General features: G+C 52.7%; 4 protein-coding genes across 5 annotated transcripts; 2 read left to right on the forward strand and 2 right to left on the reverse strand.

Annotated features, from left to right (window-relative positions):
* Window positions 1-404: 404 nt before the first annotated feature.
* LOC128268479 (leucine-rich repeat-containing protein 47-like) lies at window positions 405-2,340 on the forward strand. The gene is made up of 3 exons (XM_053005595.1): window positions 405-954; window positions 1,017-1,152; window positions 1,242-2,340. Exons 1-3 carry the CDS (start codon window positions 475-477, stop codon window positions 2,312-2,314), a joined length of 1,689 nt encoding a protein of 562 aa, XP_052861555.1. The 5' UTR covers window positions 405-474; the 3' UTR covers window positions 2,315-2,340.
* Window positions 2,341-2,623: 283 nt separating this feature from the next.
* LOC128276521 (DNA-directed RNA polymerases I, II, and III subunit RPABC4) lies at window positions 2,624-3,135 on the forward strand. Its single transcript, XM_053014981.1, has 3 exons — window positions 2,624-2,785; window positions 2,849-2,941; window positions 3,012-3,135. Exons 1-3 carry the CDS (start codon window positions 2,725-2,727, stop codon window positions 3,032-3,034), a joined length of 177 nt encoding a protein of 58 aa, XP_052870941.1. The 5' UTR covers window positions 2,624-2,724; the 3' UTR covers window positions 3,035-3,135.
* LOC128276504 (ubiquitin-protein ligase E3C) lies at window positions 3,123-7,533 on the reverse strand. Of its 2 annotated transcripts, none has more exons than XM_053014965.1 (9): window positions 6,910-7,533; window positions 6,690-6,830; window positions 5,996-6,623; window positions 5,454-5,921; window positions 4,588-5,376; window positions 4,382-4,526; window positions 4,101-4,322; window positions 3,933-4,023; window positions 3,123-3,873 (listed from the first exon to the last, which is right to left on the reverse strand). In XM_053014965.1, exons 1-9 carry the CDS (start codon window positions 7,240-7,242, stop codon window positions 3,319-3,321), a joined length of 3,372 nt encoding a protein of 1,123 aa, XP_052870925.1. In that variant the 5' UTR covers window positions 7,243-7,533; the 3' UTR covers window positions 3,123-3,318. The 2 variants fall into 2 exon arrangements, with proteins under 2 accessions (XP_052870925.1, XP_052870931.1); XM_053014971.1 differs by having other exon boundaries at window positions 5,454-5,929; window positions 5,995-6,623.
* A 489-nt stretch (window positions 7,534-8,022) lies between these two features.
* Window positions 8,023-13,651, reverse strand: LOC128278743 (protein charlatan). The gene is made up of 8 exons (XM_053017472.1): window positions 13,411-13,651; window positions 13,171-13,374; window positions 12,005-13,069; window positions 11,707-11,905; window positions 11,393-11,611; window positions 10,754-10,990; window positions 8,734-10,492; window positions 8,023-8,628 (listed from the first exon to the last, which is right to left on the reverse strand). Exons 1-8 carry the CDS (start codon window positions 13,649-13,651, stop codon window positions 8,551-8,553), a joined length of 4,002 nt encoding a protein of 1,333 aa, XP_052873432.1. The 3' UTR covers window positions 8,023-8,550.
* Window positions 13,652-25,394: the final 11,743 nt, after the last annotated feature.

The following is a 25,394-nucleotide window of genomic DNA, read 5'->3' on the forward strand; positions in this document are numbered from 1 at the left end:
ATGTAGTTACTTCCTCGGCTCCAACACACCAATTTGGAATGAAATAATTAAACGCAGTCTCGTTCGGCAGATGAGCACATGGGCCAACAAAGTGCGTCGTTGTCAGACAGCGTAATGTTTACATCTGGAGGCCGTGTTGCCAAGGGGCAAATTCGAAAAAAGAAATTAGAATTAAATTACAAATTTTGCTTAAAATGGAAATTTAAACAAAATCCGCATTTAACCAGTTTCCCTGGATTATGGATGGGCTAGCTCAAAACACAATTGAAGGCAAAGTTTTTATGATATTTTTGGAAGCGGTTGGCATCACTTTTGCACGCTGATCGCGAACGCAAATTCATTCAATTTGCGCTTCGCGTTCATTCTGACAACAGCAGCTGTTTGGAAACGTGCACCCGGCAGAGAAACCAGATTTCAAGCCGCGAAACCAAGCCCTTTTGTCCTGTTGGCTCTTAAGTGCAACGCCGTACAAAAATGTGGCCCGAAGTGGAAGCCGCCAAAAGTGAAAATCGTCGCGAACTGAAGCTGACCGGTGCGAGCGTCGCCAAGCGGATCACCGAAAATAAGGGCCGCTTGGATGAGGCGCTCTACGGTCTCACGGCCCTTAACTTGCTCGACGTAAACGATACGCCATTGCAAGTGATTTCACAACATGTTGCGAATCTGACTCATATGCAATCGCTGCTCTTGTACCGCAACCAAATCTCGCAGCTGCCGGCGGGGATCGGAACCTTAGGCGAGCTGAAAGTTCTGGATCTCTCCGGCAACAAGCTGTCCACGTTGCCGGATGAGTTTGGACGGTTGCGCACGCTGACTACTCTGAATCTTTCGTTTAATCAGCTGAAAGTGGTCGATTGCAGCAACCTGGAACATCTGAGTGTTTGCAATCTGTCCGGAAACCAGCTGGAAGAGGTTCCGCAGTTCTACGTTGGCGACGTGCATCATGTAACCGATGTGAGTATATTTCCCTTGTTTTAAAACAAGAAAGCCATCGTAATGTGTTTGTTTTACTGTAGGTTAATTTGGAGAAAAATAAGATCACAACACTGCCGGAAACTCTCACACGGCAGCAGATTTTGAGGGCTCTGAACGTGGCCGAAAACAAGATTGAACAGGTACCAAAGTTCATTACAAAGTGCGTCAAGTTAAAAGGTTGGTGGACGAATGAAATGCTTATTGGATTATTTGTGGTTGATCGCGACTTATTCCCCTATTGTCCATCGTTTATTTTGTGTGTCTAGAAATCAACCTGAAGGGGAACCCGTTGAAGGACAAACGTTTGCTGAAACTGGTCGACCAGTGCCGCAGCAAGCAGGTGCTGGATTACGTGGAGAAAAATGGATACCAAGCGCCGAAAGCGGTCATTCCAAAACCTACAACTGAAACCGCGGCCGAGGCAGAGACAGAACCAGAACCGGACGTAGTTGAAGAAGCTCAACTCAAAATAGTTGTTCGCAAAGTAACCGAAAACACTCCGAAGGTATCGTTCACAGCCGAAGCACGTGCCAGGCGTCCGTATCTTGCGTTCTGTATCGTCCGTGACTTTGTCGTGAGCGATCTGAAAAAGTTTCTGCAGCTACAGAACGCACTGCACGACGTCGAATGTGAACGGCGTGAAGTTGCAACGATCGCAACGCACGATTTGGCCAAAATAAGAGGTAACCTGCGGTACGATGCGGCATGTCCGGGCGATATCCACATTACGCCACTCGGCAGCACGGTCCAGGCAAAGGTAACGGCCGCAAAGTATTTCGCCGATCTGTGCCAGCAGGCCGAGCAGGTGCGGAAAGACAAGAAGCGGAACACGTACTCGGGCGTGCACAAGTACATCTCGTTGCTCCGATGTCAGGAACAGTTTGCGTACTTGACCGATGAGGAAAAGGTCATCAGTCTGCCTCCGTTGACCAATTGTGACGAAACGAAAATTTCAGCCACCACACGGGACATGCTGCTCGAGGTAACGAGCAACGCAAGCCACGGACACTGTGTGCGGGTGATGAAAGCCCTGCTTGAACGGATGCTTTTGATGGGCGTGGAAGTCGTACCTTCCGGGGTGACAACGGCCGCCACCGAGTCGGGTGGTGAAAAGAAAAAGAAATCGAAAGCATCAAAAGCCACCGACAAGGAGCAGACGGCAAAGGTTCGTTACAATCGGTCGGCATCGCTAACGGTGGAACAGGTTCAGGTGTGCGATAGCGATGGTAAACCGCACTCGGTGTTCCCTGGCAAGGGTGACATCACCGACAACGAGACAAAGAATATTGTCGTGTCCATGATGCAAAGAATATCGATTGACGAAATAAGCTCAGCTTAAAAAGTTGTGACTGTTTTCTGCTAATGCAAGCGTTTACGAAAATCATTTCCTTTCTAACAGTTTCGTTTCCTTAATTCATTCAAATAAAGAACATAATTTCAACGACAACAAGTATGAACATATAATATTTTATCTTGAATATCACTGTTTTCAATGCCATTTTGAAGAAAAAAACAACCGTTGCGTGAATTTTAATTTTTCAATGCTTTCGTGTGAACCCTGCAATAAGTCGCCATCTACAGCATCCGGTGCAACCCTGATAATTGACAGCGTTCGTTCTGTCATTGCTTATTGTTTGGTGCACGCGCGGCTTCGAAGAATCTGTGGTCCGGCGTTATAACGTAATTAATCGTCGAGTTGTGAAAATATACTATTTTGCTACCGGATTGATAACAAAACCGGTAAGGATCATGTCTGAGCCAAGTTCGAAAGACACTGTCCTTAAAACGGCAATGATTTACGTGTGCGGAGGTATGTTCAGAATGCTGCGTACTGTGTGTTCGCGTCTTGGTTTTAATGTCTCGTAAATCCTAGAATGCCACCACGAAAATGAAATGCGCCCGAAGGATCCGATCCGTTGCCGGGAGTGCGGGTACCGTATAATGTACAAGAAGCGCACGAAACGACGTGAGTTCAATCCGGAGACTAAGAATGCGGCATCGCCATTCTTTTATTTTTGTTTCCGTTTTCGTTACAGTTATCGTGTTCGACGCCCGATAGCATAGAGGATGGTGCCCGATGGTGACCGAACTGCTGGCTCTTTGGGTTTTTAAGAAATAACAGAAGTTCGACAAAATAAAACAACACTTTTCACCACATTTTGTATATTTCGTGTTTGTTTCGCCATCGCTTTACGCAATGATTCCGTTCGCTTCTGCGGTTGTAGTCCTTGCCACCCTGAGGGTGGAACGATTTATTATATTCACATCAAAAGAACGAAATGATTGAATAGAAACACAATACTTTGCCCCAACTTCCCGGTCCGAAACAAAAGAAAAAAACCCTTAGCTCAGCTCGAACCCGGCACCACTTTGGATTGCGTATAGCAGCTTTTCACGGAGTACGTCTTCCTGCTCGAAGGCCGGCAGTTTCAGGAGGTTCATGCACGTGCTGGCGGAAGGCAGCCGATCCGTGTCGCCTGCATTCTGTATGCAGAACGGTGGATCGAGATCTTTAAAGCCGAGCAACGGCGGTCTCGAACAACTCGTTACAAACTTTAAGAGCAATCGACGCTGGATATCATCGAACTGTTCGACCACCTTCCAAAACAGCTGGATGGCTGGATGTTCGAGTGAAAAGTCGCCACCATAACGCGTGTGCTGCCGCAGATCGTGTACATCCACCGGAATTTCGGCGCCCGAGATTAGCACTTGCAATTCCTTGTTGCTGAACATGTACAGCCACTCGATGGGCAACACATTTGCTAGTCCCTGCCGAAACGCGACACACTGAGACCGTATCTGCTGGTTTAGCTTGAAGTCCGCCATCAGCTGAATATACTCGATGCGGTTCGACGAATTAACGATGATATTGGCACCGTTAGGTTTCAGTTCTTCAACCTGCAGAGAAACATTATAATCAGCTTTCTTGGCCACATCACCCTTTCGCGTAAACTTGCCTTAGTTACTCCTAACGCATCACAGACGATAGTGAAATCTAAACCTAAATCTGCCACATCGCCGTCGTACGCTTTCAGTGACATCAAGTTTCTGTCGATACAGAGAGAGAGAAAGGGCGCGATGAAATGATCGTCAAATTGTCTTACTTCCATTATCTTCCGCCGTACCTATACAACACGGGATCTAGTGAGGCCAGCTGGTGAACGTCCACATCCGAATGTTTACCGGCGAGCTTCGAGAGGAAAAACTCGGCCAACGGTAGCTCTACTAGAAGGTTCTCGTACAGCGCCTTCCCCAGTATGCGTCCGATAAAGTAGTAGTGTCGCTGGAAGTCTTCCACAATCGTGCCGACGCTCGGGTTCGGGTAAAGCATGTTATCCTTCGTAATCCTGCAAACGTGCAGTTTGTTAATCATTCGCAATCGGCGTGTAAACCGGTGTATACTCACATAAAAAATCCACGATGCGGATCGAACGCCACCTTGATCAGTTCGGACAGAAACTCCCGGAAGACACCGCCACCATCAACACCGGCTTCCCGCAAACCGGCCGAGTTGACCATTTCGATGCGAAACTTTGGCCGCAGATCGGGTTCTGTGGAGTGGAGTGGTAACAAATCAATGGTTTGTACCACGATCGAGGCCATTGAGCGTACCATTTGTTGGACTAAGCTTGTCGAACGCATCCTCGTACAGGTGTGATCGCCGAACGGTGAGCTGTATCGAAGGGCCCTGTAGAAATCCTTGCAAATCACCCTGCGTCCGCAGTTTGTCGGCCGCCACTAGGCCTTGAAACACGCCGACCCGTGTATTGAACGGCACGACGAACGGTATCTCACGTAAGATCGTGATCGAACGGATCTGTTTCGTCGACAGCGGTGGCCCATCTTCGATGTCTTCGCGCGTAAAATCCCGAATCGGTTGGAACGGCCGTGGACCACGGCGACCCGCTCGCGAAAGGTGCAAATCGGTGGGTTTATCGAGCGGCAGATTAAGGTTTTGGGCCGTCCAGTGTCCTTCGGGGCAGAAGCAGCGGCGTAGATCGCGCGTGTGGATTTGTCGCAACAGCGATACGCACACCTTCAGCAGGTGGGGCCAGATTTGTTTGCTCTGGTCCCGAGAAGCCGCCACTCTTCGTCGGGTTGGCGAATCGGTCGACGATGGGCCGGGAGTGGAGCTGAGCGACGAGATCATCGTGCGGTAGTTTTCGTCCAAGAACGAACGCGTCTCTGGAAACGCCAGCTCAACGAGACCGAGTGAAATCTCCTTCAGCGTGGTGCTAAGTGGGATCAGCTCCGCTATACTAAACGGCATGATGCTACTGACCGAACCGGGCAGCACGTTCTCCTGCACGAACTCACCGTCGTGAAGCGAGGCAATCAGTCGACCAAAAAGCGCACAAAACGAGGCCAGTATCGGAATGGTACGATCGGAATCTTCTTTTGCTGTAATTTGAAAGAACCGAAAAGAACATCCAATTGGCCATCGTCAAGCGAGTCGGTCGGCGTAGTGCATTGCTTACAGATATTGAGACCCTTCGAAAGGAGCACGATTGGGGAGGAGAAGCGTTGGCTCATAGAGTGGGCCGTCAGCGTGTACCAGAGATTGCGAATGATGGCCGGCTTGGAGGCGAGCATGTAGAGCAGCTTGTACTCATACACGGCCATCCGGTTGAACGTCATGAGACTGTGGCAAACTTGGCAGAGGTTCTGCATGGCCTGCGCATCATCTAGCACCGTGTCGATGGTTCCGACCAGGTACGCAACCCGCCGGTTCTCGTTCAGCATGAAGATGATCTCCTGCAGTATGGCTGCTTCTACTGGACCGAGCGTCGGGCCATCGACGTCCGATTCCGATTCCGAGTCACTCGAATCGTCCAGTGGACGCGACAGTGAACTGACCGTGTCCCGAGGTAGTTTAGTGATATTGTCCACCATCGAAGCGATCACTTTGAGGTACGCACTGAACATCTCTCTGGTGGCCATTGATGCTGCAAGTATATAGGAAGCGTGGAAGGGGAATTGAAGGAGGCCTGCAATGAGCACCACTAAATGGTCCACCTACCGATATGCCTTTCATCCAGTTTAAGCAACGAATACAGCAACGAACTGCTCAGCAGCAAGCACTCATCCGTCGATTGATCGGTTCGGGGTTTTTTGGCTGTTCCACTTTTCCCCACCACCGGGGGCCGATCGTCACTTCCGGTTAAATCGATCAGTATCGTGCTACGGTAATCGAGCCGTGCCTGATACTCTTCTGCGATGCACTGAATCAGCGTGCGGTACGGAAAATCGTCCCGTTCGCTGAGTGCCGCCAGCAGGTAATACTTCACCGCACCGGACAGTTCCTGCGACAGGACGTTGAAGGTGAACGATTGCAGGATCTGCCGGCTGAGGTTGTCGGGTTTATCGGTGCGCGTGACAAGCTCCAGCGGACGGAGCAGCATCTCAAAGAGGGCGGCAGCGATCGGCGATCGGTTGATCGCCACCGTGTCGTCATCGTCGATGGGTGGGAGCTTCTCTTCGAGGAGACGGCGTACGACATGAAAGTAACGGCGCTCTATAAGATAACCGTATACGGCCATCAGGTAGCTTCGGACGAAAGGTCGGGCTGCTTCCTGCGACGCGACGCGGATGTACTTCGTCACGTGCACGTCGGAAGAGTAGATCTCCAGCATACGCATCGGCACGGTCTGTAAGAAAGGATACATTAGCAGCGAAAGGCCCACCAACGGTTGGGGTTACCGTTACGGCCTTACGGGTGAGTGATCCGGTAGTAAAATTTGTCCCAAGCAGAGCCCCAGCAGGCGCTTGATGTGAAACGTCCACACGGGTGCATCGCGTGCCACGAGTTTAAACACTTCGGTCGGATTTTTGATCATATACTGGCAGAGGAATATCTACGATAAAAAAGGGGCCAAAACCAATTTTGATTAGCGCCCACAGTTAGAGGCTTCGCTCCGATCGTATCTCGCTCACCAAGCGATCGCCATCGGATGTGGTGCGTGGTGAGTAGAAAAATATGACACGTTTCGTGAGGAACTCCAGGTCGTGAGCACCGCGGATGTTGCCGATGTTGCGCCGGTACACGTCCACCTTGTCCCGTTCGCGTTGCTTCGTTTGCTGTCGCTGGATAAAGCTCCGAACCGCACACTGTATGACGGTGGCCCCATTCTGCTGGCGGCGCGCCTCTTCGCGCTTCTGGCGCTCCTGCTGTGCCTTCCGGATGATTGTGAGGCGGTCGGTTTTAAATGACGCACCGCCAAGGTTTTGCTGTGGCCGCCGCCGGAATTCACCGTCAAAGTTAAACATGATCCTCCGGTAACGTCCGGCAACACTGATTGCGCGTTGACCTCGGCAATGACCCGATTTTGTACGGACGATGGACACAAAGGACGACGACTTTCGTTTCGCAAAATTTGCCTTTTTGTACAACCCGAAACGCAAAGGAGTAGTTAGCGCACAAGCTCCACCGGTTTCGGAGGGTCCTTTTTCCTTCTCTGTCCTAGATATTCTGCAAAGCGACGAACTGCGCTAGAAACAAACGCAGTAGCCACGGTGCAACCAGTGCGTTTTCGGTCGAAAATTAAAGAGTAAATTAATCGAAACACTGGGCCGCAAAGCACTTTTTGTTCGCTATGACGAGGCCAGAGAACAACAAAGTCGCTGTCACTTTTACGTCAGACCATGAATGAATGAATGTCAGAATGAATTAATGAATTAGCGCAGGCCAGCGCTCTCTGGTGCTAAAAAACTGAAACTTTCAAACTTTTAACTGAAAAATTCAGTTAAAATTCATCGAATTACCAGTTCATATTTGTGGCTATTCTCCGCTGAAACACTGATTCGATAATGGAAAGACGTTTCGTTTTTTTGTTTCGTTTCAAGTTTTATTCCAGAAGTTCACGTACATTAATAATTCTTACATTTGTATTTCAATGTGCCGCTCACTTTTCGCTTTCTTTTGCACTGAAAATGCCGTGGTTCCATTAATTTCATTCAATTCATACCGATCGTTGTTCGTTAACCGATCTGCTTCCGTTGCTCCGAAAGTGTGATGGGCTTTGATGCTTGTTTTGTTTTACTTTTTTTGATTATATCTCCAGGAGCCACTTGTTCAAGAAAAAGATTCAAGTATTCTTCGTTATAAACGCCGCTACCCTCTGAAACGTTGGGTAGTTCAACATAAATTCTCTGATAAGTTCAATTTTGGGCAGCGTCGTGCCGCTCGATTACTGGATGGCTTCAAGCAGGAGTTTTGTGCAATAAAAAAGAATACTAATAACTAACCCAAATATTTACAGTAACAGTAGAGATCCGTTCGATGGCCGCTGCATCTGTTCTCGATAAATCTGGCAAGACTCGCGCTTTTTGGTGCGATTCTCTATAACCTTAGGAAGCAAAAACTAAGAATCCCCTGCCCCAATTCGGAATGGCTCAGCAGGGAGCGTGAGTAAGAGTAATCAAATGAAAATATCATGGCATAAAAGGACACCTAACTTAAGATCTTCCGAACACACCACCCCGTGCGCTGCCAGCACTCACACCGGGACCGTTTTGTACGAATGCCACGGAATGGACAGGAAATGCAGCGGAAACCTCAAGAGACTGAAGAGAGTATTATTTTCTGCGCCGCGTGAAGCAACGGCTGCGTGGCTTGCGCTTCCGTTGCTTCTTTGGCAGTTTTCGGGTCGAGCCCTTCTTGTCGAACATGGACATTTCCGGCACAGCGCATCCGACGCCGTTGGTGGAAGAAGCCTTCACTCGACCAACCGAGTTCGGTCTGTTGTTTACCCGTGCCACATCGGCTTTTTGGATGCGGCTGATTTTGGTTTGTCCCTTTCTCCAACCTCCCCCCTTGTGGCCGGTTAGTTTCTGGTGCAAGATCAGCTTGTAGCGCTTGCTAAACTGCGCGCCACACTGGTGGCACTGGCTGCCGCGTCGTGCCCCTTCGCAGTTGCCCTGGTGCCGCCAGCGAGTGTGCAGTAAGAGTGAAATTTTGCTGTGATAGTGGCCATTATCGAGATGCTCCAGTTGACCGCGGCGCTGACAGATGCGGCAACAGCGCCGGCGGGTCACCAGCTGGATCAGGTGTTTGTCGCGAATATCGGCCAGCTTGTTGGGACTCTCACTGGCGCCTCTTTCTTCACAGACCACCTGCTGCTGTTCCATCATCTCGTGCAGCTGCAGCTTTTCGTCATCCAGCTTGCTGTCCAGCTCCATCGGGGACAACACTTTCAGCAGGGGTCGCGCTAGTTTCGTTTCCGGTTCTTCGATCCGACGCGGCTGCTGCTGCTTGCGTGGATTACGTTCCGATTCCGATTTACGCTTTTGCGAAACTCCCGATGTGCCAGACCCACAGGAGGAACTGCTATCGTACTGATCGACGTGCGCTGCCGGCGACCTCGGTTTACACGCTTCTGCGATCGGTACGGCGGCGATGGCTGCCTTTTCCCCGGTGGTGTTGCCGCCTACGGTGCTAATCGACACTTCGGTGTGATTTTTAAGAAACTCTGCCAAAGAGAACTGCTCCCCTTCGCTGGGGGAGCACTGTGGTGCGTTACCCTCGTACGATGCCGACCTGGCCGGTGCCCGTCCGTCCTCTTCCACGGCCGACGGGGGTGCAGTGCGTAAAATGGTCGGCAACGAGTGGGCTGCAGCTGGCGTTGGCTTCGCGAATGCGCCTTGCGGTTTCTTGTACACTTTATCAAAAATATCGTTTATATTCTTATTGTTGGTGCTACTATTGTTGTTGTTGTGATGATGATGATTATGATGATGATGATGATGATGGTGATTTTGGTGGCCGATCTTGGCGCTGTTGCGCACCAGCCCGTTGCTCGCGGGAAGGGCAACGATCGTGGTGCCGTTGGGTGTTTGGGCCGTCTGGCTAACGATGACACCGACGGCCCCGGGCGGAGCGGTCACGTTCTTGCGGTACATAAGATTCTCCTTATCATTCGATGATACATTGTTCGTTCGGCGGCGTTTGACGCTGGGCGTCGACGCGTCGATCGCGTGCCCGTTGCTCACGAACGATAAGGGCTGGTTGTTGGTACCATTTGTACTGTCCGCGCTAATGTTGGGTATTGTGGTGGTGGTGGTGCTGTGTTGTGTAGATGTCGCGGGAGGCGACGAAACCATCGTGGCGTACGGGCGGACTCCATTGGGGACACCGCTGCTGCCGATGGGTTCCGCGTTCGTCGTCGATGGTTTTGGCTGGGACTGATGGTGGTGGTGCTGCTTTTTCTGGTTCGCGACCTGCTGCTGCTGCTGGTCAGATTGTAGCTGCAAACGCTGCTGCGCGACGGCCGCCGTCGCGAGGAGCTGCAGAAACGACAGCTGATCGCCACCGAGCAGCGAGGCCAGCGAAAGGCTGGCCGGCCCGCTATCCTGATCCGTCGCTTTCACGCCATCGCTGGTGGCGTCCCCACCGGCGAATGCCAGCGGATTTGCTGCCGGTGCTGCGCTCTTCCTACCGTTGTTGTCTCCGCCTCCCGCGTTATGAAAATCCTGCGTGACTGAAGCTTTGTTACGTCCGACTGCTTGCATGTGTAAAAGGCTGCAAATGGAACACAGGGAAAACAAAATGAGTTTCTTCGCTTCGATACGATGCATAAAAATGAAGATAGAATAATGGAAAAACAAAAGCATGACCCAGTTATAAAGCAACGACGGAAGATGCTAGAACCGAACAGTAAGAACTCAGCGTGAGAACCAACCAAAAACTGCACAACACACTAAGCGGAACATAAGAGTAAACGAAACGAAACGGAACCGAAAGAGCAAACGCTGTTTGGGCGCACCGCCCGTTTGCGCGTACCGTGCATAGTCTCCGGAGTCACTCCCGTCCGCTTCCAGATAGCTGTAGAGCAGATCCGGACCGCGTTTACGGTGCGCTTGCTTCGCCAGCCAACTCGGATGCTGCTGTTGCCCGGTCGCCGCCAGATGCTGGTTGATCGTATCGATTAGGTTAGCGGCGTTACTGTTCGTCAGTACATTACCGGTGGCCGCATGATGGACGTTAGTGGCATGATAGTGGCCATTCGGTGTGCCGTTACTGACCAGATTAGTGGGGAGTAGAGTTCGAAACCATTCTTAGCGATTACTACATTCCCTGGTGTAGGGTTGAGGTGGAGTGCTGGGTAACGATCATCCAAAAGGGGGGGAGACAAACCAAAGAGTCGAACGGAATCGAAGGTGGACAAACGAAAACAAAAAAAACGGAGAGACGTTCGAACGGGGAAATCCGTGCCAACCAAGCTGTGGCACGGACACTTAACAATTAGCAAAACCATATTTGATTGATTGTTTTTTTTTAATGAATTGTATATTTAAACAGAAACATAAAAGGACAGACAAAAAATCAGCGTGAAAACATAGAGGAACCAACCACAACACTAAACCGGGTGTGGTAGTGTAACGGAAACGGAAACGGAACGGTACGTGGATATTCTCTCACCCAAAGCCATTCCCAGTGGACGGAATGTTGGTGGGCAGATTGTTCGACGTAAATGCATTACCCAGATTGCGCAGGACCGCGTTGCCGTTCGCGGAGGGCGGATGGTGATGGTGTGCCGATGATGGTGCGCTATGGCCACCAATACTACCGCTGCCACCACTACTACTGCTCCCGCTACCAGGCCCTTTGCTACCGCTGGCCTTCGTTGGGTCGTGTGGACTTGAGTGAAGTTGTCGCGGAAAAAGGAACATTAGACAGGGGGTCAGGTCAACACCCGAACGAACGCGAGCAAACGGCCACTGGCCGATACTTACTGTGCTTCCTGCAGGTGAGCCTCGAGCCCCAGTTGGTCCTCGGCGAAGAAGTTACACTTGGCACAGGCCTTTTTGTTGTGCACCTTGAAGACGTGCGTCGCGAGACGCTCCGAACGGGCCGCTTTGTAGTCGCACAGGAGGCACACGTACGGTTTCGTGTGCGTGTTGAGATGGCGCTTCAGTCCCCAGTTGTCGGCACCTGTCGGCCGAGAGAGAGAGAGTATAAACCACACCGACCAGTTAAATACGGCCTCCGGGGGGATTGATTTTCGCCAGCCAGCGATCGAACGGCACTTACCGGCCCAGGGACAGAAGGCACAGGTGAACTTCTTCTCGCCCTTCACCTTCTTCACGAAGGACTTGTCGTCGGGCAGGGCGCCCCCCGTGCTGCCGCCGCCACCGGCGCCGGTGGACATGTTGACCGGTGGGCATCCTCCGCCCTTTTCCTGCTTGATGCTGATCGAGGACGACGACGACGATGGGTGCGAAGTTTGTACATTGTGATGCTGCTGCTGAAGGTGCAACAGCTGGCTGGAGTGGCCGCCGTTAAGCGCCAATGCCGAGTGCTGGTGGTGGTGGTCGAGCGAGTGAGCCGGAATCGCAAGCATCTGCCCACCGGCCGAGAAGCTACCGGAGGGGATATTGAGAGACATTTGTGCTAGCGAAGCAGCGCTACTTGAGGCCGGGACCCCGGTGCCGCCACTAGCTTGACTCGCCGACGTCGACGTCGTTGCGTAGTAGCCGCCCTTGGATCCGGAAGATCCTCCCAAGCCACCGCCAGTGCCAGCCCCGCTACTGCTGCTGCTGCTGCTGGGTGGATAGCGGCGCGTTTTGGCGATATCGTACTCGAGCTCGCGGTGCATCCGGAGAAAGTGTTTCTTCACGTGATCGGCCCGATTGAACGGCTTCAGGCAAGCGTAACACTGGAACGGTTTGTCCTCCTTGTGGATGTTCTCGTGGCGCGTAAACAAATCGCGCCGATCCGTCGTGTACGGGCAGGTCGCGCAACCGTACCGCTTGGTGATGACTGCACCGCCACCCGCTGCCGCTACCGCCGCTGCTGCGGCTGCGGCTGCTGCTGCCGGAGCCGTGCCGGAGGCGGAACCATAGCTAGGTGCTGCCGCCGCGCTCCCCTTGCCACGGTCGGCGGTGCTGGGAATGTTTAGTCCGGACACGGCCCCATTGGCCGCCCCATCAGCACCGGAACGGTCGCTTTTGGCTTTCTTGTGCGACTTACGATACTGTGCCCCGGACGGAGCCGAAGGTTTGGCACCGTTCCACGCGTCATCCGTCACCGTGTGCTGCCCACCGGTGGCGACGTGCTGCGCATTCCAGCGATCTTCGCCCGATGGGGTCGATATATCTGAAAGTACAGAGGTAGGTGTGTTATGGCGCGTTCGGTCTTTGCTAGGGTTTTTTTTCCGACACATCAATCTAACGATCGTGTACCTAGTAGGAACTCACTTGACGGCGTCTTGCTGGCACCGGGAAAGTGTACCGGGTTCAGGATGGTGCCGGGCGGTGGAAAGCCACCCTGCATGAGGGCGGCCAACCCGAACGCGTTCGAAATGTGCTCTTCGCTCTTAAAGCCCGCACCGGTGGCCGCGTGGTGGTGGTGGTGTTGGTGATGCTGGTGCTGCGAACTGCCTCCAGCCGTGTGTTGATGTCCTCCGCCCGCTGACCCGCTGCTACCACCACCGGCGCCGCCGACGTTCGTTGTCGTTCCGTACCCGATCTGCGTCAGGGTAGTGAAGGACCGTTCACCGCCCTCGGGTGGCGCGATGGGCCCACCGGGGGCCAGCTGCGCCAGCTGGGCCACCTGCGTGTTGTGCGGGTAGAGTCCGTGGGCCGACTCCTCGCCGTACAGCTTCCGTGTGATCTCCTTGAACATGTCCTCGTACGCCTCAACCCCGGTGGATTGAGACGTCGGCAGGAGAGTGGTCATCACGGACTACGAGAGCCCACCGAAGACGTACTGTAAGGAAGGTGCACCAAGAAAAAGTTGTTGAAATAATGAATGCGTCAAAACAAAAACGTCAACAAAAAGCAGCTCAAAACGATCGTCGGGATTGTTGCCAAATTGTTCTTTTGGCGCGCGAACCACCCACCGACCCACCGGAACGCGCCCCCCACAGTTCCCCGATCCGCACGCCGCGACGTGCGGCCCGTTCCATCCCAGGAAAGGCGATTCGCCGAAAACCTGTAGAATTTGTTGTTCCGGCGCACCGGCGGAAGAATTTCGCGGCAATCAAAGTGGGCCTGCCTGGGCGGCGATGACGCTTTCGGTCGGGATCGGGAGTATGAGCCATTTCATTCATAACTAACGACCAGGCGACCCACCGCGGTAGGCGATGCGTCTTTTTTTGGTATGGCGCGTTGTTTTGGTTGGCTGTCGGCGGCGCGAGGTTGCGTCCGGGTGTAAGGGATGACCCATCGCCGCGATGGTATCACTCGCTCTCTCTCTCTCATGCGCGAGTGCCGGGTTGCTGTGGGTGGTGGTGGCGGTCTGTTTGCTCGGAAGGTGGCGGGCGGGACGGGAGTAAAACATAAAATAAACACCACGCACACAACAACAGCAGCCGGAGCGAGCCGATAGAGAAAGTTGCCGATTTTTTGGTATTCGGTATTCCGTTTTTTTCAATGACGACCCACGAAAGGAGGTTTTGCGACGCGGAACGCAAAACGGAAATCTCCGTGGAGCCGGAACCCGGAATAAGGCCTAGCCATCTCATTGAGCAGTATAACCAATATTTTGACTGAAGTTTTGGGTTCGAAAAAGCTGTTTGCAAAATGGGTGCCGCATTCGCTAAAAATGGACCAATGCACCCAATGCAACAAATGGCAAAAATCCATGAATTAATGTTCAGATTGTTGGAGTATCCACCGTATTCAACAGATTTAGCCCCTAGCGACTTCCATCGGTTTTCTAACCTAAAAAAAATCGTGCGTGGAAAGCGTTTTTCATCAAATGATGACGTCATAGCAGCTGTGGAAGCGTATTTTGAAGACCTTCCAGAATCTTACTTCAGGGACGGAATTCTTAAATTGGAGTCTCGTTGGATCAAGTGCATTGATGTTCAGGAAGGCCATACCGAATAATAAACTTCAATTTCAAATCATAAAAATGTGTCTTTCTTATCGAGGCAAAAAACTCATTGAACATCCTAGTAATCCCTGCATCGCGCGTCTCTGTTCTCTGGCCCAAAAATCAGTGCCTACTGGTTTCGTCGTCGTGCAAAAAAAAGGCTGCAATTACGCGACAGCAAAGTGCGACGAGTACGGTGGCGACGGCCGGCCCCATCATGCTGGCAGCTCAAGGAGCTGTGTCCAGAGCCGCCCGGAGGCGTCCGTTTGATGGCCGACGACGACGACGACGTTCAAGTTCAACCGGATCATAATCCCGGCGATGCGGTGGCCCTTTGGGTTGTCGCAAACGATTCGCTTTTGAGGCCACTTTCGCTCCGATCGCGCGCGCAAAAGGGGGACGATTTTTCGAAGCATGGCCTCGGTAGCCCACACGTTATATCACCGCCCGGCGAGGTTCTATAAATAACGCCGCCGGCCGCCTAATATACTAATGAAAGTAACAAAAAGACGAGGATTTGCTAAAAATGGTTCCTGCCGGCGGCGTCTGTCTTCTGGTTCGGGCCGGAGCCCTGGGCCCGAATCGACACTGGACTGGAGCAGTTAGCCGTGAGTACTCCGGCCACCTTGTTAAACGTTGAAATCCGTTAATTTTTAAATCACTGATTGAATATTAATCGGAATTTTTTTTCCCCATTAAACCGAACTTCGACACAAAATATATGCCACGAAATAGCCTGAAGGCCCGAAGCGCTTCTTGCTGACGCTAGCCACCGAGATTCTGTGTTGTCGATTCGGAAGGGCAGGAGCAGGGCCAGGCGGCTAGCAGGAAACGTCACGTGCGCGCGCACATGCTTCTTCTCCGACACGGAGGACTCTCCGGCGCGTCCCTGGTTACCCGGGGTGCGTGTGTTTTTCCGGTTCCGCTTTTTCGCACTCACGCACACACACACACACGCAAATCGAGGTGGTCACTTCGCTCAACACCCCGACGACGGTGCACACGTGTCGGAGGTTGGATCGCCCAATTCGGGGCTTCGGGCCCAATCACCTTTGAAGGAACCACATTTTAATCACCGTTTTTTTTTTCTTTCCAAGGGTTCGAATGTAAATCAGCCTCTCGGCGTCGCGCCCACACGGACCCGTCTGAATCACTCTCGGATCGCGCCCACTCTCGATGTGCGTGGGCGATTCATTGGGGCGCAAAGGAAGAAGGAAAAAACGCAGTTTCAGTGGACGTCGGTTCGAGTGGGTGGATCGATGGGCTGCCGTCCGAGAAACGCTCCCACACACACACACACACACACATGTGCGTGGGAAGAGAAGAAAATGCGCGCCATTGCCAACCCGGACGGGGCGTGTGGGTGGCGTGGAACACCCCACCCGTGGGTGGTGGGTGGACGTTCAATCAATTTCCCGAACCGCCGTCGTCGTCGCAAAAATCCCATATTTTGCCCTTGCAGCTGCACCGAGTCCGAGACTGCAGCGCAGCGCGTCATCTCGGCCCTCTACTCCCCGCGCACTTCTTGGTTCACTCTCTCTCTCTCTCTCTCTCTCAGTCGAAGAGTGTTGATTGAGAGAAGGAAGTAGCAGCGAAGGACAAAAATCGATAAAACTTGGGACTGCCCGGTTTGACCAGCGGCGCCGGCCGCCGGGCCCAATCGCTATCGCCGCCTTCCCTAGCAGGCTTTAATGTGGCCAAATTGATTTCTTCGGTTTTTTTTCGGGATCCGGCTCACGTGCGTCGCGGTCGTCATCACACCACAAATCACTACAATTGGCCGTCGGGAGGAATAAAACTGCAAACCCCAGAGACGCGCAGCACGCATTTTCACACTCTCACTGTGAACACCGAGACACACACACACACACACGGGGACACGCGCGGAAAGGATTAAAATAAGGTCGACGAGCAAACCACCAGCACCGACCGGCAGCGGGGACCGGGCGCAAGAAAACACAGCCAGAAGGCGCGTTGGGTTTTTGGGTGCAAAACCGAAAACAAAAGGGGGAAAAAATGGACGGCAGCAGGCAAACCGGAGAAGCAGCGAATTACGCGATACGTACTTCTTCCATCCGCATCACCGAGCCGAAGGAACGAAAGTGTGGGCCATTCGCGGAGCGCAACCCAACAGAACCCCCCGACGACGACGACGACGACGGGCGACGATGACGATGATGATGCCAACGCCGGCGCGCCGAGGACCACCGCCGAGATGACGGCGACGACGCCGAAGACGGATCCACCAACACCAACGCACCAGCCCAGTTCAACCCACCCAGGGGCCCCGGATGTACGACGGATGGTGTGAAGGGGTGGAATGGTGCTTTGTATTGTGTGTCGTTGGGTCGGGTCGGGTGGCTCTCCCCGATCGGTTCGTCGGCGGTCGTTGCATCTTCGGAACGTTGAACGGGTTGAACAGTTGCTGGAGACGCGCCGCAGCGCTTCGAAAGTTGTTAAGATTAAAATTCCATTAGAACTAATTCGTAAAGGATGACAATCCACTAGGTCCCAGTTGTCTTTTAATTTAGACAATTATTTTGCCAAAAAACCGATTATAATGTCAAATTAATTGACAAATAAAACACGCGGAGGAGGTAAGAAATTCAACCGCAATATAATATCCTTTCATTTGGTACGACAAATACTAGGTTGTTTAATAAGTTCTGTGCTTCGATCAGAAGGACACATTTTTATGGTTTGAAATACGCTTTATTATTCAGTATGGCCTTTCTGAACATCAATACACTTGTTCCAAGGAGACTTCAATCCCTGAAGTGAAAAACTGGAACGGCTTCAGAATACGCCTCTGCAGCTGTTATGACGTCATCATTTGATGAAAAACGCTTTCCGACCACGATTTTTTTAGGCCTAAAAACAGATGGAAGTCGCCAGGGTCCAAACCTAGTGGATACGGGGGATACTCCAACAATTCGAACTTCAATTAATGGATTTTCGCCATTTTCATAACTCTTTTGTGCATTGCGCTGATGAAAGATGATATTTTTCTTCTTCAAACCGGGGCTTTTTAACAAATTTTCTCTTTCTGTTAGTCTAAAATGTTACAAAAATTATCGAAATTTATTGTTTTGCCAGTTTGGAAGTAACCCGGTAACAAAATTTCATTTGCATCCCACAAACCTGATGTTAACATCATAACATCATAACAACTCGTTTCGGAACCGAAGAAAAAAGCTCACACCACTCCTTAGCTTCTTGTTTTGATTCAGGATCATGGTGATAGATCCAAGTCTCATCCACCGTGATGATTCGATGCACAAAATCCACTTTATCCTATCGAAAACGTTTTAAATGATTCTCCAATACGCTATCCTTCTACGATTTCAGGGGTTGTGTCTGTTTTTTGACGTTTTTGACATGGATCGTCTTGAAGGCTACTACGACCCGCGTTTAAACTTAGAAACCCCCCTTTTAACCCGCTAAATGAAAGCGAAGAGTCCTTATATACTTTCGCCATTCGTTCATAATTTTCCTTTGCTTTTAAACCTTTCAAAAATAAAAATTCAATCACTCCACGATATTTGATTTTTTCCATTGTCAAAAATACTGTGACATGTCGATACTAAATGGCTTAAAAAACAGAATTTAGTGACCGGCTGAAATGAAACTTCACATACGTTCATATGAAGAGTGTACCAATATGACATAAAAATTAGGCTCGTAGCCCTCTGTGGTATCGAGGCAAAACACTTATTGAACAACCCAGTAAATAATTGATTAAGGCTCTGCTGGGGCCTCGTAAAATGCAGCAAACACTTCATTGCTTTCCGATCACCGGAGGGACACCCGGACCTGTGGCCGGGTGTGCGCGCGAAGCGATGCTCCCGCGAAGGGAAGTTCTTCCCATTTTAACCCCCACCACGCATACACACGCGCGCGCTGTGTGGCCATCCTTAGGCTTTCACAAACACACACACATGACGAGTGCAAATAACGCGGGCCTCGGACGGGCGATACGATGATTTCGAAAGCGGGGGGAGGATGGTGTCGATGATGGTGGTCCACCCTTGCCTCTCTGCGCCGGCCCCTTGCCGGCCATCAAGAAGCAGCGTACAATTATGGGGGCCCCCCATTTGCGCGAGTGAAGGAATGAGACAGGATGTGCCATAAAGGATATATGGCGGTGGCGAGGGCTGTGTTGCGTGTGTGTGTGTGTGTGTACGTCATCAGAGCGTTGCGAGTGTTGCGAGGGAATCAACAACAACACGCAGCACACACCGCCGCATACGGCCTCGGGGCTGCGAATCGACCCGGTTAAAGGTCACACTTGACAACTTTTCGGTCGACAGTTCCCGGAGCATTCCCCGTTTCCCTCCCCGAGAGAGAGAGAGAGAGGGCGTAGTTGTTGTCTCATCATCCACAACCTCTCGTTTCGGTAACTAAAAAACGCGCAATCAATGATAGACTGTTCGTCCTTTTGGTGAATTCCACCCGAAAGTATTCGTCCCGACGAGAGGTACGCGACAGGAAGTGGCCGCCGTAAAATGCATCCGCCAATAACTCTCACTCTCACCAGAGTGGGCCGCGTACTCACACACACGGACGCCACGTATCCTTCCGTCCGCTTCCGCAGGCTGATTGGCCAGGGATGTGGGTGGCCTCACGCACACACACACAGTTGCACTTCCGCCGCCGGGTTGTGGTGAGTTTTTTGGGTTTCAATTTTTCCGACCGAAATTTCAGGCCCCGCGATCCCCGCGGTCCGTATTTGGCCCGCTTTGGCGGACCTTAATTGGCTCATTGGGCACCGGAAACAACGAACGCAAAACGTTGTTTCGCACCTCGGAAAACATATGGAAGGGTGGACGATTTTTTTAGAAGCCGAATTTGGTCCCTTTCTCGGACGCGCGCTCTCTCATTTTGTCTCCCGGTTCCCGGTTTCTTTAGAGGTCAGATCACAAGACACCAACGCGCTACGCGGGGCTACGGGTAGCCCGCACCATATGTTGTCGCCCTCGGGACTTGTTTAGGGAAATTTATGCTGCTGTGGAAGCACTTCTCGGAAAAAGGACCCTCCGTGGAATGTGTGCACCGGGCGCGTGACACTCTAGCTGACACAAGGAGCTCCTGTAAAAGGATATCCACTTCCCGCGTATTGGGCGCGGTTTGGGTTGGGTTTCCAAGGCGATGATGCAGTGCCAACTCGATGGGTGGCTTTGGGTTGAAAAATGGATAACAGTGCGCGCTTGTCGAAAATTAACCGAAAGAAGCATAAAATATTCGAAGCATCCTGCGCCCGCTGAAGCTGAGCGTCTGGCCCTCCAGGAGGGCGCCGCTCGATACGATACGATCCGGTTCTAATCGTTTGGCCGCCCAATCAATTTCGTCTCACGTTTTCCACCCGCCCGCCGCGCCATCCCACCTTGACCTGTTTGCTAGAGAAAAAGAAGCAGGAAAGGAAAAAAAAGAAACACTCGGGAAGAGGAAGGACGGGGGCCGAAAAGACGAAGTGCATCCGCGCGGGGTGCACCACGACGATCGCCTGGCAACACTCGCACACACACACAGACAGTGAGGAGCATCCCACAAGCGCGGCCAGCGGCAAAAGGTTGCAATATTCATGCATTTTGAAGGTTTCGGAGAACGCGCCCGTCGCAGTGGCAGTTGTTGTTGGTTTTTTGTGTGGTGGGTCTTGGGCCCGGTCGGGTGGTTTCGGTCGTCCGCCCGCCCTGCGCCCAAGGAGCCGTTGGCAGGCCCGGGTCGAGGCAAACTTGAAGCGCGAAGGAAGCGGCGAAGAGGACGAAAAACGGAGAAAGAAAGGAGGGAAGAGAATTCCGACCCATGCTGATCCCAGCGGCGGCGGCGGCCCCTTTTTCGGGCGTTTTCGTTAGGTTCCGTTCCGTACGCTCGAAACGGTGGGTGGAAACCGACCGCCGCCGGTGCTGGGTGGGGGTTGAAGAGGGCGAACGAGCGGACGAACGGACTGAAGGAAGCGAAAGATCCGGGTGCGGGCGATCGAGGAGGAAGGGCACCCCGCACACCACCAGCACTTGTGAGCCCGTGAGGCGATCTTCGAAAGGCGACCCAACCCAGCCCGGCCGGGGCAAAAGCAAAAAAAAAAAAACAGGGGATGAAACGGGATGTGAAAACAGAGCGAGCGAGAACCCGAAAAAGGGGCCGAGGGTCGACAGTTTTACGATCGCGCCTACCTCCCAAAAAACCTCGCCCGTCTCGTCATACGCGCCGCCAAGGATCTTCGGGCCGTCGCCGCCGCCGAAGGGGGTTGCTGGAAACCTTCTTAATGTGTGTGTGTGTGTGTGTGTGTGTGAGGAGATAAAAAACCCAAACCCATGAATCAAGGAGAGGCGGCGGCCGTGGCGGATCGGCGGACAAGCTGAGGATTCATCGGCACCCGTCGGAGAAGATACCCCACCAACGGAGCGTAACGAGGATCGGGGACTACCACACACACACACACCATCTGCAAGAGGGCTGATCACCCGACGCAAGAAGACAGCCCACCACAGCCCCGTGTGTGTGTGTCCGGATGTCCCACGGCTCCTTTTACCCACGTCTTCTTTCTTCCGCTTCTTCCACGGTACGTTCTTCGCGCGGCACGGCACTGCCACCCGTAATCGCCGGGGTGGGTTCGACTCGTGTGGGTGTGTGTGTGTGTGTGTGTGTGAAGGATAATGTGTTCGTAGAAGCGGCCGTGGTAGAGGGCGAACCGAATTTTACCTCCCAAAAGTAGGGCCAAAGAATATCCCGTAGGGCCGGGTAGAGGTTTATGACGATCTCCGCGGGCAGCGTACGGTGACAGCGGGGGTCCGGCCCGGAGTGGTGCCACCATGTCGCGCCACCACCCTACACCACCACACCGCCCGATTTGATCACCACAGTCGGGGGTTCGGAGGGCAAGTTTTGAAACTCCGACGGGGTTGTAAGTTCAAAATTCAAATCTTTCGTACAAACTGCGGCGCCGGTTGCTTGGTTAATCAACTCCCCCCGGGCCTAGGCGCCGCAGTCTGTGTCGAGGACACGCGGGCGGTCGGCGAAGAAATTAATATTTTACAACACACAACAATCTTGACCGCCAAGGGGCCCGACACTAGCCACAATCTCGCACCAGAGTGCGGCCCACCTGCCCACATGGGGCTAACCCCCACGCGCCGTGAGCTGGTGGGCCGCGATCATCAAGGAAATCCACCCAGCGCCACCCCACACGAGAGCAACTACACGATGTCGCAGACTGTGCGTGAATGAGAGAGCGAGGGAGAGAGAGAGAGAGAGAGAGAGAGAGAGAGAGACGATAAAAAACGATCTTCGTATGCAAAATTATAACCTCACCCACCGAGAGGCCGTCCGAGGCCGAGAGAGCCGGTGGCGAGGAATTTGAAAGAAAAATGGATATGCAAAAAAACAAAACATTCCCTACACACACACAAGCGCGCGGGGGATCCACAAGGAGGGGGAGGGCATCAACACAGCCCCCCACGCGGCCACCCATTCGGCGGCAGCGGCGGCGTTAATCGTCATCGAAAGTCTCACAGCTTGCTTCGTTTTGAAGCTTCGTTCCGTTGTTTTGCTCACAGTGCCCTACAAAAGTTGTTGCCACCCCAAAAACCTCCCCCGGGCCGGAACATCAAGGTTTAGACACCATCGGAAAGGGGGGTTTGGTCCTTCGTCGTGTGCCTGAAGAGTGAGCCGGTTTGGGGGCCGCAATTTGGTGCCGAAAAATCGGACACCGACTGTAGCGATCGTTGGGCGGACTTTATGATCCACCCACCGTTGGGTGGGAAAGAGCGAGACACCGAAACGCGCCGCGTCCTCCGCCGAGGAGTTTAATTGCCGTCCGGCCGGACGGGCGCGCAGTGGGCCACAGCATGAGGGAAAAGGCTTCACCTCCCGCAGCAGGAAGGAAGTTAATGATCGATCGACGCAACGAACGCCTGCTGATGACGACGGTGACGCGGTGATGATCAGGATGAAGCGTCTTGTTTACCGCGGAGGCAGCAGCAGTGTCGAAGGAACCACACAACAGCTGCCACCACACCACCCGACCGAACGACGGCCCGTACCTCGGGTTGGGAGGGAAAAACTGGTTTAGTAGGGACCCCAAAAAGCCGAAAAAAAACCCACTCACCACTGGCTCACCTGCCGCCGGAGAGCGTGAGAGGGCGAGCGACGCCATCGTCACCGCCGGAGCGCGAGACCGGATACGCAAGGCGGCTTCATAACCCGCGATCGCTAATGTGGGGTGTTGGCGGTGGGAGCCGTTACCAACTCCTTACGGGGCGGAAGGAATCCTCCCAGCGACAGCTGCCTGGTGGGGTTTCCTTTGTTCTCCGTCAGCCTGCTGGTCTTATGTGTGTGTTGGTAAGGAAGAGTCATAAGACACGCGGGGTGTCCACAACACAGGTGTAGGAGTCGGTGTGTCCGGAATTGGGTCGCACCTCGGGATGAAAGTCCGAAGGATTTCAAGATGTCCGGGTGGAGCACTCACACACACGCAAACTCGTCCTGCATTCCACACACACACACACACGGCCCAAAAAGTGTCCTCGCCCGATCCCACAGCTGCGACCCTTCGCGCTCGGGTGCGATCATCGGGTGCCTCTGGGTCCCGGTGGCGGTGGGTTGAAAAGGAGGGTGATCGGTCCCGGAGCCCCGGTCCGCATCCTTCGTTCCGCCGGGAAAGAGGAGACAGAGGAGGCAGAAGAAGCGGCGCAGCAGCAACATGCGATAACCAACGCCGGAGACACCGACGAAAACGCTTTCTCGCCCGCAGCCGAACCCTGTCCCCTGCACCCGACACAGCAGCAGCAGCAGGGCAGCAGGTGGACCGACTCGCAGACGCACGCACACATCCCGGTCGATCCCGGGGAAGAGATCGGGGGCCAAAAGCGACCGGGTTACCCGCCGCCGTGGCCGAGCGACCGAGAGCAAACACGCTCAAAGCCTCCCGAAATCGGGGTTCGCACAAAACTTGTCCGAAGGTCGAAGTGTGAGCGAGACAGCGAGACCCGGCCGGAGACCGGGCCCAGCGTGTGTCGGCCGCAGCCGCCGCCGCCGATGGGACGCCGATCCACCCACTTGATTAACCTCAATTTTTTCGCCTCGACCACGCCGGGCATTTGTGCCGGCCAGAATGTGACGGCGGCTGCCGGTGCGCGTGTGTGCGTGTGTGTCCGATGCGAGGTGCGTACCCCCTGAGCGGGATAATAGAGCGCTGTCCAGGTAGCCCGCTTAGGCGTAGGCTTTTGGGCCATCCCTGGCGCGTGTGACAATTTATCGGATCGCTCTAGGTTCGGATCAAAACGGGAACTTACCGCTGTCGTAGTTGCTGGCCGCTCCGCCGGCTGATTCACTCTCGATACACTAAAACGCACGCACGAGACGGCCTAAAGGGTTGACGGAACGGACCGCGGCGGCCACCGGAAAACGCCGGAAACACTCGCCCACATCGGTACGCACTCTAGTGGCCGGGACCAGCCCACCACCACGCAGCAGCCCTGGAATGTCCTGGTTTCGACGATTGTTTCGCACACAATCCTTTCGCATCGCACACACACGCACACACGCGGTCGCTAGCACATTGGCCCCGTGTTCGGCAACTTGGGTTGGGTGGCACGTGTTTGGCACCAGAAGAATATCGTTCAGAGTTTCGAGGATACGAATCCTGATGAATCCGAATTGATGAATCCTGAACGAATAAAATTTGTCCAACGAACGTCCAACACCGAACTGAAACGAACGAAACCGATTTGAAACGAACGAATAGCTGCGAGAGAATAACTGAAAAATTCTCTCTCTCTCGCTGAATCTGCGATTCTCATTTTCTAACCTGACTTTGGGTTTTCTATCCTGACCTTAACGAAATGCGAACGAGAGGAAGCGAGAACGAACTATATTTCGTGCTCGTTTTGCCCGATGTTACTATTTGCAGAGTTCCTTCACACAAATATCAGGTTGGCTAAAAAGAAATCGACGTTTTTCACGATAGATGCCTTTAGTGATCGAAATCTCGTGAAGTATCGATCGTACAGTTTCAAGTTTAGGCTCGTTTCGAACCTTATTCTTTACACTTCAAAAAATGCTTTCATTGTTTTTTGTTTGTTCTATTAGTTTGTGAGTTACAGGGTGTTAACAATGAAGGTCAACGCAGAGAAAATTCGGTATATTTTACAGTTTTTGTCCGATAAAGGTGAAAATTCAAGATAGACCGCTGAAATTTCGCATGGTGTTCATGGTGCCGATACTCTAACAGCTAACTGAGTCAAATTTTGGTTTCATTGACTCGTTTCAGTCATTTTTGATGTTAAAGCCTAGGCAGACACGTCATCGAAAATGTCGATAAAATCACAGAAATAATCAAAGTAGATCGGCATTTTAGTAATCAGAGCATCGGACAGGAACTAAAGATCAATCATCGAACAGCTTAAAGCCATTTGCGCAAAGCTGGATTCACAAAGAAGCTCGATGATTGGGCGCCAGCCTATTTACATAAAAAAACCTGATGGCCATCTGCACAGTTTTGGCCCAACGGAACGAAATCGACCAATTTCTTAAACGGATGGGTACTGGGGATGAGAAAAGGGTCACTTGCGACAATATTGTGTCAAATCGGTCAGGGTCTAAGCGT

The sequence above is a fragment of the Anopheles cruzii genome, chromosome 2 (assembly GCF_943734635.1).
Source record: "Anopheles cruzii chromosome 2, idAnoCruzAS_RS32_06, whole genome shotgun sequence".
NCBI lineage: Eukaryota > Metazoa > Arthropoda > Insecta > Diptera > Culicidae > Anopheles > Anopheles cruzii.

Bases quoted from the DNA above. Each gene is read 5' to 3' on its own strand.
- LOC128268479 (XM_053005595.1), top strand. From the start codon at position 475: ATGTGGCCCGAAGTGGAAGCCGCCAAAAGTGAAAATCGTCGCGAACTG. The intron at 955-1,016 runs GTGAGTATATTT...GTTTTACTGTAG, and splicing joins ACGTGCATCATGTAACCGAT to GTTAATTTGGAGAAAAATAA. The intron at 1,153-1,241 runs GTTGGTGGACGA...TTGTGTGTCTAG, and splicing joins AAAGTGCGTCAAGTTAAAAG to AAATCAACCTGAAGGGGAAC.
- LOC128276521 (XM_053014981.1), top strand. From the start codon at position 2,725: ATGTCTGAGCCAAGTTCGAAAGACACTGTCCTTAAAACGGCAATGATT. The intron at 2,786-2,848 runs GTATGTTCAGAA...CGTAAATCCTAG, and splicing joins AATGATTTACGTGTGCGGAG to AATGCCACCACGAAAATGAA. The intron at 2,942-3,011 runs GTGAGTTCAATC...TTTTCGTTACAG, and splicing joins CAAGAAGCGCACGAAACGAC to TTATCGTGTTCGACGCCCGA.
- LOC128276504 (XM_053014971.1), bottom strand. From the start codon at position 7,242: ATGTTTAACTTTGACGGTGAATTCCGGCGGCGGCCACAGCAAAACCTT. The intron at 4,527-4,587 runs GTACGCTCAATG...TCCACTCCACAG, and splicing joins CAAGCTTAGTCCAACAAATG to AACCCGATCTGCGGCCAAAG. The intron at 3,874-3,932 runs GCAAGTTTACGC...GTTTCTCTGCAG, and splicing joins ATGCGTTAGGAGTAACTAAG to GTTGAAGAACTGAAACCTAA.
- LOC128278743 (XM_053017472.1), bottom strand. From the start codon at position 13,651: ATGACCACTCTCCTGCCGACGTCTCAATCCACCGGGGTTGAGGCGTAC. The intron at 10,991-11,392 runs GTGAGAGAATAT...TAATCTGGTCAG, and splicing joins TCCACTGGGAATGGCTTTGG to TAACGGCACACCGAATGGCC. The intron at 10,493-10,753 runs GTACGCGCAAAC...TTCCATTTGCAG, and splicing joins GACTCCGGAGACTATGCACG to CCTTTTACACATGCAAGCAG.